The sequence below is a fragment of the Pithys albifrons genome, chromosome 8, assembly GCF_047495875.1.
Source record: "Pithys albifrons albifrons isolate INPA30051 chromosome 8, PitAlb_v1, whole genome shotgun sequence".
Lineage (NCBI taxonomy): Eukaryota > Metazoa > Chordata > Aves > Passeriformes > Thamnophilidae > Pithys > Pithys albifrons.
Window position 1 is genome coordinate 15365443 of NC_092465.1, and position 15519 is coordinate 15380961.

The following is a 15519-nucleotide window of genomic DNA, read 5'->3' on the forward strand; positions in this document are numbered from 1 at the left end:
ACTGATTCTGTGATCTCCACCACTATTCAGAAATATCAGAATGGCCTTGCTCCAGTATCAGCTACTGCTCCAAACACCCAGGGGTGGATTCCAACCCCAATTCTGGCAAGTGTTGTCACCCTTTCTCACTCATCACCTCCAGCGTTTACTCCCAACTCATTCTCCACTTCAGGGCCTCGCACGTCCGTGTGCCAGTCCCCCATCCACGAGGGTTCCCGTCCCGGCCGTGCGGCGCTGGGTGCTGACCGAGGCAAACCCTCGGCCTGGGGCCGGCAGCAGAGTCCCCGCAGCCCGTACGTGGTCCTGAGCCCACCGGGCCAAGAGAGAGGCGGGGGCCCAAATCGCCCGCGCCCCCGAGATGGCGCCGCGACCGGAAGACTACATTTCCCAGCGCCCCGCGCGCCGCCCTGATCTCCCGGCGCCCCGCCGGCCGCTCAGCGCCGCCAGGCCGTGCGCGGGGGCTGCTGGGAGCTGTAGTCCTTCGGCAGGTCCCCGGGCGGCTCCCGCTAGCGGGTGAGCGGGAGAGGCCGGCGGGTCCGTGTCCATGTCGTGGGCCGGGACCGGGACCGGGACCGGGGACCGGGCCCTGGGGGGCTGCGGGGGCCCCTGGCAGAGGGGTGGGCGCGGGGCGCGGGGTGCGGGCTGCGACTTCCGTGGAGTTTGGTACGGAGCCTGCCTGGCAGAGGGGAGAGCGGGGGTAGGGAGCGGCCTCCCCGCGGCCGGGGTGGGCAGCGATGTGCGTGTCTGGAGAGCTGGAAGGGGCGGGCGGCCCCATGGAGGAGATGGAGCAGGGCCGGGAGATGCGGGAGCCGCGTCCTGGCTCCCACAAGAAGGTCCGTGACCTGCGGGTGGAGCTGACTCTGCCCTTTGGGGTTCAGCATGTAGCTGCTACGCTCTGGGAGGGACCCAGAGAACCCAAGGTGAACAAGGGAGATGGGCGTCGTTCCATCTTGCTGATAGGTACTCGAAACAGGACACATTTCCACTAAGACTGCAGAGATGTATTGCTTTGCCTGCGTTTGTGTTCGCGGGGCTGTGCCGTGCAGGGTGTCCTGTGCTTTGCTGTCTTACCAGTTCTGCTGGGGTTTGGAGAGGAATGCGCAGAACTGTAGTGAAATAGGGTTTTCTCCTTTTGCTGTATGTTTTTTCTATATGGGACTGGTATGCAAAGCTTCATCAGTGGTTGTCACCATCTACTTGCTGAGCTGATAATGGCTCAGCATTGGTCTGACAGCTTTGCTGTACTGCCAGATATTTGTGTAGGACCAGCTACAGTCACACTCCATCACTAATAATACTGGGTTATCAATACAGTCATCATTTGGGGGAACTGAGTTGAAACATCCTGTCTCTATGTGTTGGTGGTTTGTTTTTTTTCAGTAGACTGGTCTCCGTTCCTGTGAAGAAGCAGGTGCCTCTGTGATTAATTCCCGATGTAGTGCTGGTGCAGATTTATTATTGGAATTGTTGAAGATGTCATCAGGCCTTACAGAGGAGCAAAAGAGAAGAATTGAGGAGAACCGGCAGATGGCCTTGGCCAGGAGAGCAGAGAGGTTGGCGGCCCAGAGAGCTGGGCAGGTGGGGATTGCTGCTCCTCAGAGCAACCAGGGAAACTCGAAGGGAGAAAACAACCATGCCAGGTTCACTAGCCAGCACCAACAGAACCCAAACAGTCCTGTGGAACAGAAGAGCTATCTACAGAAAGGTTATAACCATTACACTGCAAACCAACAGATGGCTGGTTCACAACAGGAGCAGCAAAATAATTGCTCAGAGGACTCGGAACAAGCAAGTAGCCTTAAGCAGTTTCCTACAACAATCCAAAATTCCCTGAGTTATTCCCATAAACATTACTTGGAAGCTGGTGGTCAGAAACACGGACAACAAGCCTTAATTAATTTTGGAACCTTCCAGCAGCCCAGATGCGCTCCACCTTTCAAAAACCCCACAGAACCATCTCATACTAGATTAATTGATAATGGGCACCCTGATGGTAGTAAAAATTTCCAAAGTCAGAACAAATCTGCAATAAAATATGTTTTACCAACAAGGAGTGCCACCCCAAGGGATTCGGAGATGCTGATAAACACAAGCAGGCTGACAGAAGGCAAAGGGGGAGGTTTTGTCTCTCAGGGCAATGATACGATGCAGAAGCTGACCAGCTCTGCTGGTGTGGGCTCTGCATTTGAAGATGCCTCTGACAAGAAGAGAAATAATGTTACAAAAGGAAAATGTGTGAAATATGGGGAAGACCGATTCCAGGTTGAAATAGGGTATAATGCTGAACTTATTGCTGTGTTTAAGAAGGTGCCAAGTAAAGCCTATGGTAAGAATTGATTGTTTGCTGTTATCTCTGTTTTACATTGGATTGAAGCTTCAGCATCTCTTGCAACTGTGGTTGCTGTACCAGTGCACCTATTGCTGGGGTGGAGTATGTGGTATTCATGGGGGATAAACAAATAAAGACAGGTAAATTTGGTTACAAATTTCGAGCATAAATGGTTTGAGCTTGGATTTAGAAATCAGAAGCCTTACTTTATGAACGGTGCTCTGAGAAATGTAGTGGCAGCAGCCGGTCAGTCTTTCGGGAGCGAAGAAACAGAAGTTATTCATAAATTGGTTGGGGAAAATGGGTCACTTCTGCTGTAGTTCAGAGTTGATGAGCTGATCCTGTTAACTGGGTTACTGAGAGCAGTGGAATCTCCACCTTTTGGCTTGCTTCTGATCTTTTTCCCCACCTTTATTTGTAACATTCTACTTTTGTTTTCCCCATTGGAATGGCTGTTGCGTTCTTCTTGTTTTGGTATTGATACACTGTACAACCTTTTTGGTGTCACATTGCTATAAACTTGGGTATAACTGTTTTTCAGATGTGTGGCAAAAAGTTTGCATGAGTAGGTTGAGTTCTCTTACCTCGCATGAATATTGCACACCAGCACTTCTTTCTACCCCAAATGATTCATATTCTGCCCTATTTTAGATCCTTCTATGAAAAAATGGAATTTCAGCTTGGGAGATTACAGCAGTCTCAGTAAGTAAATAAGTTGTTGAATGACAGAAAAAGAATTGAAATCTTCACACACACACACATCCTATTCCCTGCCTTCCATAGTTATTATTTATCTTTGTTATTGTCTTGACTAATAAAAGTAGTGCTACTCAAAGATAATGCCCATCTTTTAGGCATCTAGCTCAAAACATTTTTCTGACACTGTAGTTGATTAGAAATAATTGAATTTTTCATGTAATCTACATACCAAGCACAGGTTAAGCTTCTGCCATTGCTGAATTCTTCAGCAACCAACAAGATCATAGGAAAATTATTTGTTGTGCTGGTTCTTCATTTGTGTTGAGAGCTGAGTGTTTTCCAGTGGCTAATGCCTAATTTCTGCATTCATTCATGTATTTTCTTTTTAAATAGCTCTTTTTGAAACACTTTACTGTTAATTTTGTGTGTCATAAAAGGATAAAGAACAGTTCTCTCCAGAGATTTGAGTGAGACTGAAAATGGATTTGCCTTTTTTTTTTCATAACAAGGATGGCTTTATCTTTTTTTTGCCTCTCCTGTCATTTTGTTCTGGAAAGATTGAGAGATGATAGAGACAAACACTTCAGGTAAGCTTTTCAAAAGCACACTGTATTGAAGTGAGTGATAAATCACTATTGATTTCAGTGGGAACAGAATTAGGCCTGTGTTGAGCACTTTGAAAAACCACAGTTGAGTGCTGGTATTTTAGCTTCCCATGTGGGTTGCCCCATATTTATAATTTAAATGCTGCTGGTTTGCCTGAAGTATATCAAGTACAGATAAGAGCAGAGTCTCTGCACCAAGGAGCTTGCAAATGAAGAGGATGATTTTTAGAAATCAGGCTTTTTTTTTTAAACTATCAAATATACGAGTACTCTGTGGAAAGTTCCTGTTTACAGGCGATGACCATATCTAATCAACATTGGGCAATGAAATCATGGAAAAATAGCCTGGGAAAAGGGAACTGAATTAAAAGGGCCTTGAAGTCTTGAAAGTGTAAAACAATTATTTTGAATGTTCCCAGTGAATTTAGTTCTTCTGAAATAATGTGGTCTTGTATCATTTTTCTTTCTTTGTATTGTAAATTAAACATGTACTCAGGCCTAGGTTACTTGAAAAGAAGCAGAGTGGATCATGATGTGCAGGTCAATGCTCAAAGGACTGGGTTCACCTGGATTTACTCTGAACAGCTACCAGATGGAGAAAAAATTATTCCTGTTCTTTGACCATCAGAGTTCAGTTATAATAATAGAGACAACACATGGGTATAGATTGGCAAAGAAACACAGGGAGAAGTGGCACATTGATTAGTGTGAATAGCTGTGTTCTTCAGCAAACAGCTGTAAAATTCTGCATCTCTTCTCTCTCCGTGGTGTGACAGAGGGGATTGATAGTGGTGGGTAAGACAGGAGTGCAGATGGCTGTGGAAAAGTACAAGTCTAACTGTAAGACACAGTAGAATAAAGGATTATGAACTTAAATTGTAACAAAAGAGATTTAGGAATTCAGACTAGTTTCCTTCATACATCATAGTGAATGTACAGCATTCCTCCTAGATGAGATTGCCGGTCAGACATTGACATGAGGCAGGAAGCAGATATTTTTATGTCTTTCTCCTTTACTATTTACACCAGCACCTTCCCATCTTTTCAGGCACATAAAGATCACCAAGCCCCTGTCCCTGCAATTTAGTAAGTGAGAAACTGTATGGCCGTGAGCAATTTACTACTAAATTTGGTTCTGCAGATTGCTTCCCCTGGCCTGGTAAGCCACGTGTTAGGATTGCTGACAGAGAGGGAGCCTAATGCAGTGACAATGCTGGACAGGGCCTTGTTCACCTACTGTCACATGTTCCCTTTGCCACTGCTGTATTCTATGTGGAAAATCCCATCAAGCTGCTCTTCCAGGCCATCACTTCTCTCTATTCTTTGTGCCTGTGAGTGAAAGGAGGGAATAATTACTACTTTTAAACTTGAAGGGGCATAGTTTGTTTTTTATCCTCTTGTCCCTTTTCTTCCCAAAGCATCGTGTGCATCTTTAGTTTATCAGTGTTCTTCGTTATTAATTCTTTTGTGTATCTCATGTTTTTATCCCTAGTGGAAGCAGCAAATCAACTTTCATCAGTAGTTCTGGAACCACTGGAAGGAGAAGGTGCAGTTGTCTTGGCAGCAAGCTCTCATTTCATTGGCAGTGGGGTTGATGTGAAATCCCTTTTGAAGATGTGTAAGAACTGGAAGAAACCCTCAGCCCTCGTCAAAGGGAAGTGTGTGCTGATCTCTCGATTGCGATTTGAGGTTGATATTGGGTACTCTGCAGAAGTGATTGGAGTGTTCAAACAGATGGGTTCCAGAAATTATGGTGAGTCTTTTGTTTTTGTTTCTTTCTAATGACCTCGCTGGGACTACTCTTGCTTCAGAGAAGAGAGATTGTGATAGTACATCCCTTTGAAAGCATAAGAGATTGTACTTTGGTGAACATTTTGAGAGCTCTTCTACTTATGGTTTAGTCCTGTATCTGTGTCCAGCACTTTATTCCATGGCAGAACATTTCTTCTGGGTGTGTTAGCCAAGGTGATATTTCAGAACCCAGCATCATTACATTTACTGTCGAGGTGGGATATGCTGATAATTTGCCAGCAGTACGAAGACCATGTGGAGTTCTCTTCTTCATTATCAAATACACTTGGACATTCTCTTATTTCTTCTTTACTATAGTATATAATGGCTGCAACTGCCTGGGCGGATTTATTTTACCAGCAGCTCTACCAATGTTTTTGAGGCAAGTGTAACTGTAGAGCACTTTTTATGTTGGCATTCAGATTTCATTGGTAGATACATTTTTCTTCCACAAATAAGGCACAGAGTGATGAGGTGATCTGCAGTGTCACAGCAGGTCAGTGACAGCATGGAGAACAAATTATGGATTGTTTGTTCTTTGGGCAGGACCCCACCTGGCTCATTGTATCTTCATCTGACTCTGAATTTACTCTGCTTTCCCTGGATGTTATAGGCAGGTGCTACCCAGGGATAAAACTGCCAGATAGGTCTGCCATTGATGTTACCTTTTGGATATTGATGAAGTGGTGAATTTCCTCTGTACTCTCCTGAGCCCATCGCCTTTGGTACAGAGGCACAACTGAAAGTGATTGTTTTACTGACTGAAGTCAGTTTACTGGTTAATAAATGGCAGGGAACATTCATGCACATTCTCCATCCCTTCTTGCAGTGAAGAGAAAGTGGTTGCCAAAATCCTTGGGCAGGTAGGTTCATTACAGTGGTTCATTAGAAGACCGGATCTTGATTTGCGCTGGTGATACCAGTTCTGCAGGTGCTTATAATTTTCAGTCTTCTCCAAACTGTTTAACATGAAAGCAAACAGAGGAGTATTGATTTTGAACAAGGTAACAATTTTTTGAAGCAATTCTGAAATGTGTATCAGAGGATAGGAATGGGTAGACCTGCTCTTATGGACAGAGAATTCAGTCTTTTTTAAAAGAGACTTATGACAGTGTTTGTTGAAACTATTGCAGATATGAACACCAGAAAGTGGAATTTCCTGCTGGAGGATTATCCCAAACTAAGTAAGTAGCTGTGTTTCCCTCATAAGGACTATTTTCTGGGGAGACAATTGAATTCTAACTCTATTTTTTCTTTATTTTCACTCTGGAAAGACAAGTTGCTAATGAGCTGTGATACCAGTGTCTTCCTGTTTTGTCAAACATTTACACTATTTGCCCAGACTCAAAACTTTATTGATGTGTGCTATTCATGACACTGTTTTAGGGGCCCATTGGGAATGTAGCTTTAGCTTTTGTCAGATTCTGCACTGAATTTATGTACCATTTCTTAGAGCACAGATATATTTACTATCACAAAGTTATGTTTATTGTTTATAATGTAAAGCACCTCAATGTGAACTAAGGAGTTACAGGAGAACAGATTACTTTGTTCCCACTTACCACATTTAAAGAGATAGACATGGGTGTTGCCAAGCCTACCTGTCCTTACAGATATTCTGTCGAAATAATGTGTTTTAGCTGTGTACCCTTTACCCTCAGTGCCAGCCCACCTTGCGCTCTTTTGTGTGTATATCAATTCATAGACTGTCATAGCCATCCCTTGCTTAGAAAACAAACATATCAGGCAGTTTTGCTTTCAGTTCCTTAAGTAGCATGCATGGTGTTGTGTTAGTTTATTTCACACTCAGCAAATTTTGTTTTTCAGGTCAGCGCACTAGGTTTTCAAGTTAGGTGATGACTTCTGTAGCAACCAGATCATCCACAGTTTGGATGCTGTCTAGCTGATTTTGCTCAGCCTCATTTTACTGCTCATTACAATGGCTTTGCAGGCAGGATACACGTATTAAGTTTTTAATTGATGCATGCAGGAGGTTAGAATTCAGGTTGCTGCCATAGATAAGTTGATTCTGAGGCAATCAATAAGAACTGCTTGTTTCTCTTGCAGAATTATGCAGATCTGCTTCAAGCAAAAGCATTCTTGAAGCTGAATTTCATATTCTACTAAAATGTTTTGGTGCCGTTTGGATGCTTAAAAGAAAGTGTAGCAAGAAAAAGTCTTTTTAAGAGAGCATCATATTTTTTATCTGTAGCACATACTGTTGCTCAGAATCACAGAATGGGTAAGGTTGGAAGAGACTGCTGTGGGTCATCTGGTCCAGCCTTTCTCAAGCAGGGTCTTCTCAGAGCAGATGGCACAGGATTGTGTCCAGATGGTGCTTGGATATCTCCTGTGAAGGAGACTCCACAACCTCTCTGGGCAACTTTTACCAGTGCTTGGTCACTCGCACAGTTAAGAAGTTCTTCCTCATAGTCAGGTGGAACTTCCCGTACATCAGTTTCTGCCCAATGCCTTTTGTCTTTATGTGTCTGTGTAATCCTGCTGAGACTGTGACTTGCTGAACTGAAATGCATAACTGTGGTTTGTTGTGTTTTAGTGTTTGGGGTTCTTTTAATGGATGCAACTTTGCAGAATAATCTAGTCTCAGCAGCATGCTTCCAGCACATCTGCCTCTTAGTTTTCTGTTAGTTAAGCTTATAGATACTTGGAGATGAATAGCATTACACAAGTCCTAAGTGTTACAATGATTATTTTTCACTCCATCGACCTGCTGGTTTTGCCTTGGTACTCATGTGAGGGTACGTGGCTGTGAAATTTGGTTGGGGCAAGCTTCAGGAAGACAATAAGCACATCTTTAGAAAGTGTGACTCAGTGTTTCAGAGAGGAAAAGCTGTTGCTCAGAGTAGTTTTTCTCCAGCATGGCCTCCTGCTTCCACGGGATTCCAAAGTGTATTTAATAATTGAGTATGTGCATGCTTCTATGATGCATGTCTTAATAACATTAGTAGTGGTTGTAGGGCTGAAAGCATGTGGTGGGGCTGTGCAGGAATGCCAGGTCTTGAAAACAAGCAAGTGTGTCTTTGTAGAGACTATTATGAAACTGTAGGGTTGGGATGTTGACAGGTCCTGATTTCAGTGAGAGCTGAGGATCACTCAGTTTGCTAAAAAGGCCTTTTGTACATGCAGAGGATGTGATCTGTAGCACATGCTACACAATCTGAGCAAACGCATCACCTCCTAGTCTGTCTCAGTCATGCTGGCTGGCAGTTGTATACATTACATGAAGTATTGAGAATCCCACAGATTTGAGGAGAGAGAGAAAAAAAATTCCATGAATCTTGCAGGGTGTAATTTGTGAGGGCATTTGAGGCTTCTAACATGTACCTTTTAGATAAACAGCATTTGCTTTGTTGCCTGTACATTTGCCTACATCAAAATAAAAAAAAAAGGGGAGAGAATTTAAAAAGGCTGGTTGCCATTTCCAGCAGAGAGATCTGTTAGCGGGGAGCTGTTTGTAGAGGTTAATGTCTCTGCCTAGTTGCTCAGTCATCTTTATATAAAGGTCACTTCACTAAAAAATGTCTGTTGGATGAATCATGCTGGTGGCAGATATATCTTAATCACTCTCCCAACTCATGCACAGTACAATAGCAACAGAATTATCAGTGAGCAAATTGTAGCAATTATGCTAACACGCAGCTCGGTCTGCGAGTGTAATAACAAGCTTGTGCTGTTCTTCGCGTGGAGAGAGTTCCTGCTATTGAAGAAGTATAAATTAAACTGGAGAGTTAAAAAAGTTTGGTCATTGCCCAACCACAAATGGAAATCTTTTCATATGTATATTTCTTGGAATTGCTTTTCCCTTTTATATGGCAGGGGTCCATCCTGCTGCTTTCCTCTTGGAGATAACTGAAACAAAAATACCTAACTGAATTCTGATGCATTTACTGCTAGTATAGTGAGTTCTTATTTCAGTTGTTTTTCCAAAAGTTTTTTTTATGTCTTTTGGACTTCGTATACAAACCAACCACTAAATAAAAAAGGAAGTTGCTTCCTACAGTGAAGATCTGTGCACATGCATTTGTTTTCCTAGTGTAGAGATGTCTTTTATTTCATAGTCACTAGTCAAAAATTACTAGGTATGTTTTCCTGGTCACAGCTCATTGCATGTTTTAAACTTGTATTTCTTTTCATGGAAATACCTGTTGAATTAAAAAAAAATATTTTTATTTGGGGAAGGATGGAATAAAGAGACAGCTGGAAGGATTGAAATAAGGTTGTCCAGGAGAATTGCCTAGATGCTTGCTTCGGTAGGATGCATGGGGGAAAGCCCCAAGGTCTTCACATAATGAAAGCTGGGGATCCCTTTAGTTCAGCTGGGAAGGTAAAGTTCAGAGGCTTTGTGGGTGAACCACAATGGTACTGAGGAACTCAAGTGACTTCCTGTGAGCTGGCTGCAAGCTGCTTCTGTCCAGGAGGACAGCAGTGGACACCAGCTGAGCAGGGAGGTGCTGTTGGTACTAAAGGATGGCTGTCAGAGTGCTGCTGGTGGTGGTGCAGTGACTCTTGAAGTGATTCCTGTTTTCTTACCCAAATGTGGTAAACAAGGGGGATGAAGTGGAGACAGAACCCAGCCTGTGTGAATTTGGGGAACAGGAGGAAAAGAGAGTTTTCAAAGCTGAAGATACATGATATTCTTTAGGTAGCTGACTTGGGTTACTTCTGATTTGGGCACGATGGAAACCTCAGAGGTGTTTAATGCAGAATCCCAGGGTCAAGATAAAGATGCCCCTGCCTTCTAGGCTTCAGGGAATGCTTTGTTCAAATCTGTACTTTCATTTTTGAGTAAAGTGTGCCCTAAGCTGCCCTCAGTGTGAATAATCCAGCTCCAGCTGTATCAGTAACAATCATCTCTGAATGATGGCATCAGTTTCATTTCTTTTTATAACCAAGTCTAAATATGAGGGGAGGAGATGTGATTCATCATGTGGTTCTTAAATAGACTTCAGGGAAGAGGCCAGGCTAACACCTGTGCAAGATGCAGTGATTTCTGTGAGTTGTTCCAGGACAGGAAACAATATTGTTGATGAGGTTGAGGGTTGTGCCCTGACATCCATAATGTAAGTTGTGTGTATGTTGCCCCTTGAGGTAATAAACTGTTCTGTTCTCTGCAGTGGAAGTGTTACAGAGCCTTGTGTCAGTAGAAGTGGAGCCGCTGCCTGAGGCAGTAATACAGACCTTTGCTGCTCAGCTGCGGAGATCTCCATCACAGACAGACATTCCTGATGCTGATCTTTCAGTACTGGACTCCAAAATTGTGAGGAGCCTCATGCCCTTTCAGCGGGAAGGTGTGAAGTATGTCCTTTTTGCATGCTGTTAAGAACTAGTCCTTGCCTAGAATTGTCTAGTTTATCTTGGTGCATTTTCTTTGATGGAGGGCTCTGCTTTTCTCTAGTCTTGGTCTGTTATATTCTGGCATTCTGGGCTTTTGGTTGTTTGGTATGATATGGTTTGTTCTGTTGGGGCCTTTTTCTTTATGGATTTTTTGAGTGACACATCTGTTTTGTTTCTAGATAGAATTCACCATGAGTCAGGAGGAAAGTAGTATTTTGTTAGTCTGAAAAAATTGTTGAAATGATACATCTCTGATCTCCCTCTTGTGATTCAGTATGTACATAATTGTCATATGATTTTTTTATTTTGTAAGGTAGTCTTTTTTTTTTACAAGTGCATCACTGTTATTGTTTTTGTTTTTTGAACATTAGCTGCACAGAGAAAGGGACCAGGAAATGGGGTCGAGGCCCTGGCAGATTCAAAATGACTAATTGTATGTAAAGATAAACTCTTAAATGACCTTGTCTCCATAGTATATAATTGTTAGTTGTTGACTTCAATATGCAGTCCAGTAAAGTCTTTTCTTAGTGGTCTTAAATTGCCATTGTCATTTGTAATGATTACTTAGCTCAGCCAGGATGAGCTCTGGGACAGAATGTGAGTAATACCATGGAAAGAATGTGCTTTAAATAATTGTATGGTCTTGAAACTACTTCTCATGAAATCAAAGTCTCTAAGAACTGGGCTGAACCACTCTGTTCAGGAGCTTCCAAGCTTTGAGAGATTTATAAGTGTTGCTCACTTGTGTTAGTCTTAGACTAAGGGAGAAAATTCAGGTTTACTGAAGAACGCAGATCACTTCCAGGTGATCCACATTAGAGGGCTTGGTGATGATTTGTGCACATCTTGGTTGCCAGATAATAACCTGTTTCTTGTACTCTCATTTCCCTTTCTCTTTTCCTCAGTTTTGGAATTTCGAGAAATGGACGTTTACTCCTTGCAGATGACATGGGCTTGGGCAAGACCATCCAGGCAATCTGCATTGCTGCCTATTATCAACAGGAATGGCCCTTGCTGGTGGTGACCCCTTCTTCTGTGAGGTTTACGTGGGCAGAGGTACTGTGAGCTTGAGCACAGGCAGGTTACCAGTAAAGGGCCTGTGTAGTGGTTATACTGTATTTATTGTATATAATTATTAAAAGTATTAAGGCAAAGAAACTAAAAATTACACCAGTTTAGAAACTCAAGGAGGAGGGATTTGCTTATCATTGGCTATATGATATACACCTATTTTGTTTTATTGGCTGCTTTTCTTTTCGTGATCTGGCTGATCTGTTGGAAAGAGAGAGAACTACAGAAAGTATCTCTTGACCCCCTGTTAACTTTGTTCCTGCAAGTCAGCTGGCTCCAAGGGGGCATTTTACTCATCAGTGTCAAAGATAATAGTTACATTCAACCAATTGTCTTGTATTCAAGCCCATTGTAGCAGTATTTGCCAGTTCCTTGGCCGAAACAGAGGCCCAGATGCTGGGATTCTCTGCTCTGTTCAAAAGGCCCCATTGTCACCATCATTAAGTGTGTGTCATATTATGTGTCTTTTGGCCTGTCCACTGTATGCTGCTGATTCCTCTGAGTCCTTTATTAATGTTGATCAAAGCTCAAGAAAGTTTTTATGGTTGGGAATGTGTTGTGAAATAAATCACTGCCATGGCCTGTACACTGAGGCTCTTGGGTTGCCACAGGCCAGTGAGATGCTCAGTCTGGGAGAAAAAGGTGAACTGGAGGTTTTTAGGTCAGCAAATTCATGCCAGAGCAGAAGGGGTGGGAGTTTAGCTTTTTCTGGATTATTGCATTGATGAGAAGAGTATTGATTGTGATTTGCTGTTTTTTTGCTGTAATTAGGCTGTTAGAGCATCTTGGTGTGTGTTTTCACATCCAACAGTCAAAAAAATGTAGGGTGAAAAGAAAACTGAAGAAGAGAGTGATGCTCATCAGACTTGAAATTTCAAGGCCTGTAGACCTCTGGGACAACACCTGACCTCAGTCCATTGCTTCTGAGGGATATTTACCAGCAACAATTTGAGGCTTGGTTTCCTGAAGTCCTGGGCACCTGCAACTAAACTTCTACTTTCTGCTCCAAGAGATTTAAGCGATATGAGGCATTTTTATTTGTTTGTTTGTTTTTTTATTTGAGTGCTTGATTTTTTTTCTTCCTTCTCTACTCCTGACTCTCCAGGAGGCAGGTTGTGGGAGATATTTTGTTAGCTGATTTTCTTTAGGCGTTTTCTTTTTGAGTATGTGAAGGATGCAGGTGCAAGAAAAATGTGTCACAGAAGGTGGAAGAAGGTGAGGTTTATTATAGTCTAATCTACTCAATTCATTCTTGCACAGATGTGTTTCACTGTAATGGCAGATGCTTTTATGGTGTCTCTGGAGCCAAATTGGCAGAAATTTTCTTCATCTTAGAGTTAGCAATATTTTATTCTGGCTTTCTGGGCTCAGTCCACTGAGTGACTTTATACTCAGGGTGCCATAGGAAGTTAGTGTGACAGTGCAAGGTACTCTTGGGTGGGAAGTGCTGCAGCCATGTGCATTTGGAGTTTTTTCGTTGGTATCTAACCTGCATGTTGGCTCATTTTGGTTGTGGTGTTTACAGTAAGTGGTGAAGGATAGTTAATTGTTACTTTCTCACATACCGAGAAATGTGAGAGGCTCACATTTAACTCCTCTGGCTGCCACAAGTGGTTGCTGCGCAGTGGAGAGGAATGATGGTTGGGGTGTTTCCACAGGCAAATGGCCTAGAGACAGAGAAGCTATTTCTCATCACTAGTTGGTTACATTTTTGTAGGGACCAGATTCTGATGGCCAAAGCCCCAAACAGTTTTCTGCAGAGCACCATCAGCAGAACTCAAATGTTGCAGAGAGCTTGGTGTCACTGGGGACAAAATTAAAGGGAAATGGTGGGTGGTCTGTGGCTAACAGATGGGTTTGGGGGAGGATATCTTGCTCTGGTGTGTGGAGCATTTCAAGAGGTTGATTGAATGACTATTACCACATGTATTTCAGCTGCTGTCATAGAGCAGCTGGTGTGTTGTCAACTTGATCTTTTCATTTTGTATTTTTGTTGGCAATTTTTTTTGGTAGAGTTTTTAAGAAGAGGTAGTGGAAGAGTTTTGTTGATCTGGATGAGTTGTACTTTATCCTCAGTGTGGAGTAAACATTGCTATAGTGGTAGATGTTTACTGCTCAGAAGTCTGTTTCACAGCCTGAGGTTTCCTGTTGAGTGAGAAAACTAAATTTCCCTCTAAGTAGTGGTCACAGCATTCTCTGGCTCTGAGCATCTCAGGTAACATTGTCAGGAGATTATTCACATTTCTACTACAGATCAGGGGCTTTTTTTGTTTTATTGGGGGTTTTTTATTTGTTTTCTTTTGTTTGTCTTGGATATTTTTATTTTTTCAGTAAGAAGAAACAATAGAGCATGTTTGAGCTTTCCTAGCTATGGAAGGTAGATCTTGCCTTACAGCTTGAGTTCTGTTTTTGGTTTTTGCATGACTAGTGTGATGGCCTTGGGAAGGCTGCTAACCCCTGCTGTGCTGCCAGGTGCTGTCTAGTGGTGAATGGGGTGGCTCCATGTTCTAAGTATTCATGAGGATATTCTGTGAAGTGCTTTGAGATCTTGACAAAAAAGATAAGCACCAGAATGGGATTAATTTCTTTCCTGTTCCTTCAGGCATTTCACAGGTGGCTTCCATCCTTGAGTCCAGGTAGTACTAATGTCATAGTGACTGGAAAAGACAGCCTAACAGGAAGCTTGATCAACATCATCAGTTTTGACCTCCTCAGCAAGATGGACAAGCAACTTAAGAGCACATTCCAAGTAGTTATTGTTGTAAGTAATACACTTAAATTTCCATGTTAATTGTATACTGCAAATGGGGTAATCTTTGTACAGCAGAGAAGTGTGAAGTGGGCCTTATTTGAGACTGAAACTATTTTGTAATTGTGGCTTTTATCACAGCTGTCTTCATGAGTACAACAATGAGGTTTCTCTGAAACCTTTTGAAATAACTAGTAGAGTTGAATTCCTTTCTGATTCCTGAGGCTGTGTTCTCACTCTTACTGGTTATGGTGCCTCTCTGATTTCATTATGGTTGGTCATGTCCTCTGCTGGAGAGAAAGGTGTTTAATATGGTGTGTCAATACAGTAGTCTTGGAATTGTATCTTCGTAAGGAGATTGGACTTCAGGGTGGTGTTAGTATTTATCCAGCAAACCAGATAACTTCTGAACATCAAGTATGGGGGTAAAGCATCAAAAAAATCTCGCTTTGCTTGTGTTCCACTGACAATCTGCATTAAGCCTTCTTTGATCACTTCTATCATTTCTTTTGTAAATGTCTTCAAAATCCATTTTTTATCCCTTTACAGAGCCACAGTAAAAGGCATTTTTCTGGATTTCAGTTACTAAAAATTCAAAACATCTAGTTTTTCAAATCCAGCTTGGATCAATAGAGAGCAAAAGTGTATATGTAGCTTACTTTGAGTGTTTGATGTTCATAGTCTAGTTTCCAGCACACCTCTGCATCTGTCCAAAGATCATGACAATTGGAACATAGTAATCCTTTTGTTTCTCAGCCTGAGGTGGGAATATGATGTAATTGGTTGACCCTGGCAGGACACCACTCTCTAAAGCCATTCTCTCCTTCCCCTCTGCAACTGAACAGGGGATCTCTGCACCCCAGAGGTCTCCGTGGGCTGCAGGGGCACAGCTGCTCCACCATGGTCTGCACCACGGGCTG

At 42.6% G+C, this 15519-nt stretch overlaps 1 protein-coding gene across 3 annotated transcripts in view; it reads left to right on the forward strand.

Annotated features, from left to right (window-relative positions):
- The first annotated feature begins 423 nt into the window (after nt 1–423).
- SMARCAL1 (SNF2 related chromatin remodeling annealing helicase 1) overlaps nt 424–15519 on the forward strand; it is a 37144-nt gene continuing 22048 nt past the window's right edge. The window contains exons 1-8 of one of the 3 annotated variants that reach the window (XM_071562519.1): nt 424–513; nt 1384–2326; nt 2981–3031; nt 5126–5386; nt 6558–6608; nt 10560–10740; nt 11685–11835; nt 14453–14611. In XM_071562519.1, coding sequence (XP_071418620.1) covers nt 1474–2326; nt 2981–3031; nt 5126–5386; nt 6558–6608; nt 10560–10740; nt 11685–11835; nt 14453–14611 — 1707 coding nt within the window. In that variant the 5' untranslated portion in view covers nt 424–513; nt 1384–1473. Of the gene's footprint in view, nt 535–1380; nt 2327–2980; nt 3032–5125; nt 5387–6557; nt 6609–10559; nt 10741–11684; nt 11836–14452; nt 14612–15519 lie in introns of all 3 variants that reach the window. The other 2 variants (XM_071562521.1, XM_071562522.1) reach the window with 2 other exon arrangements.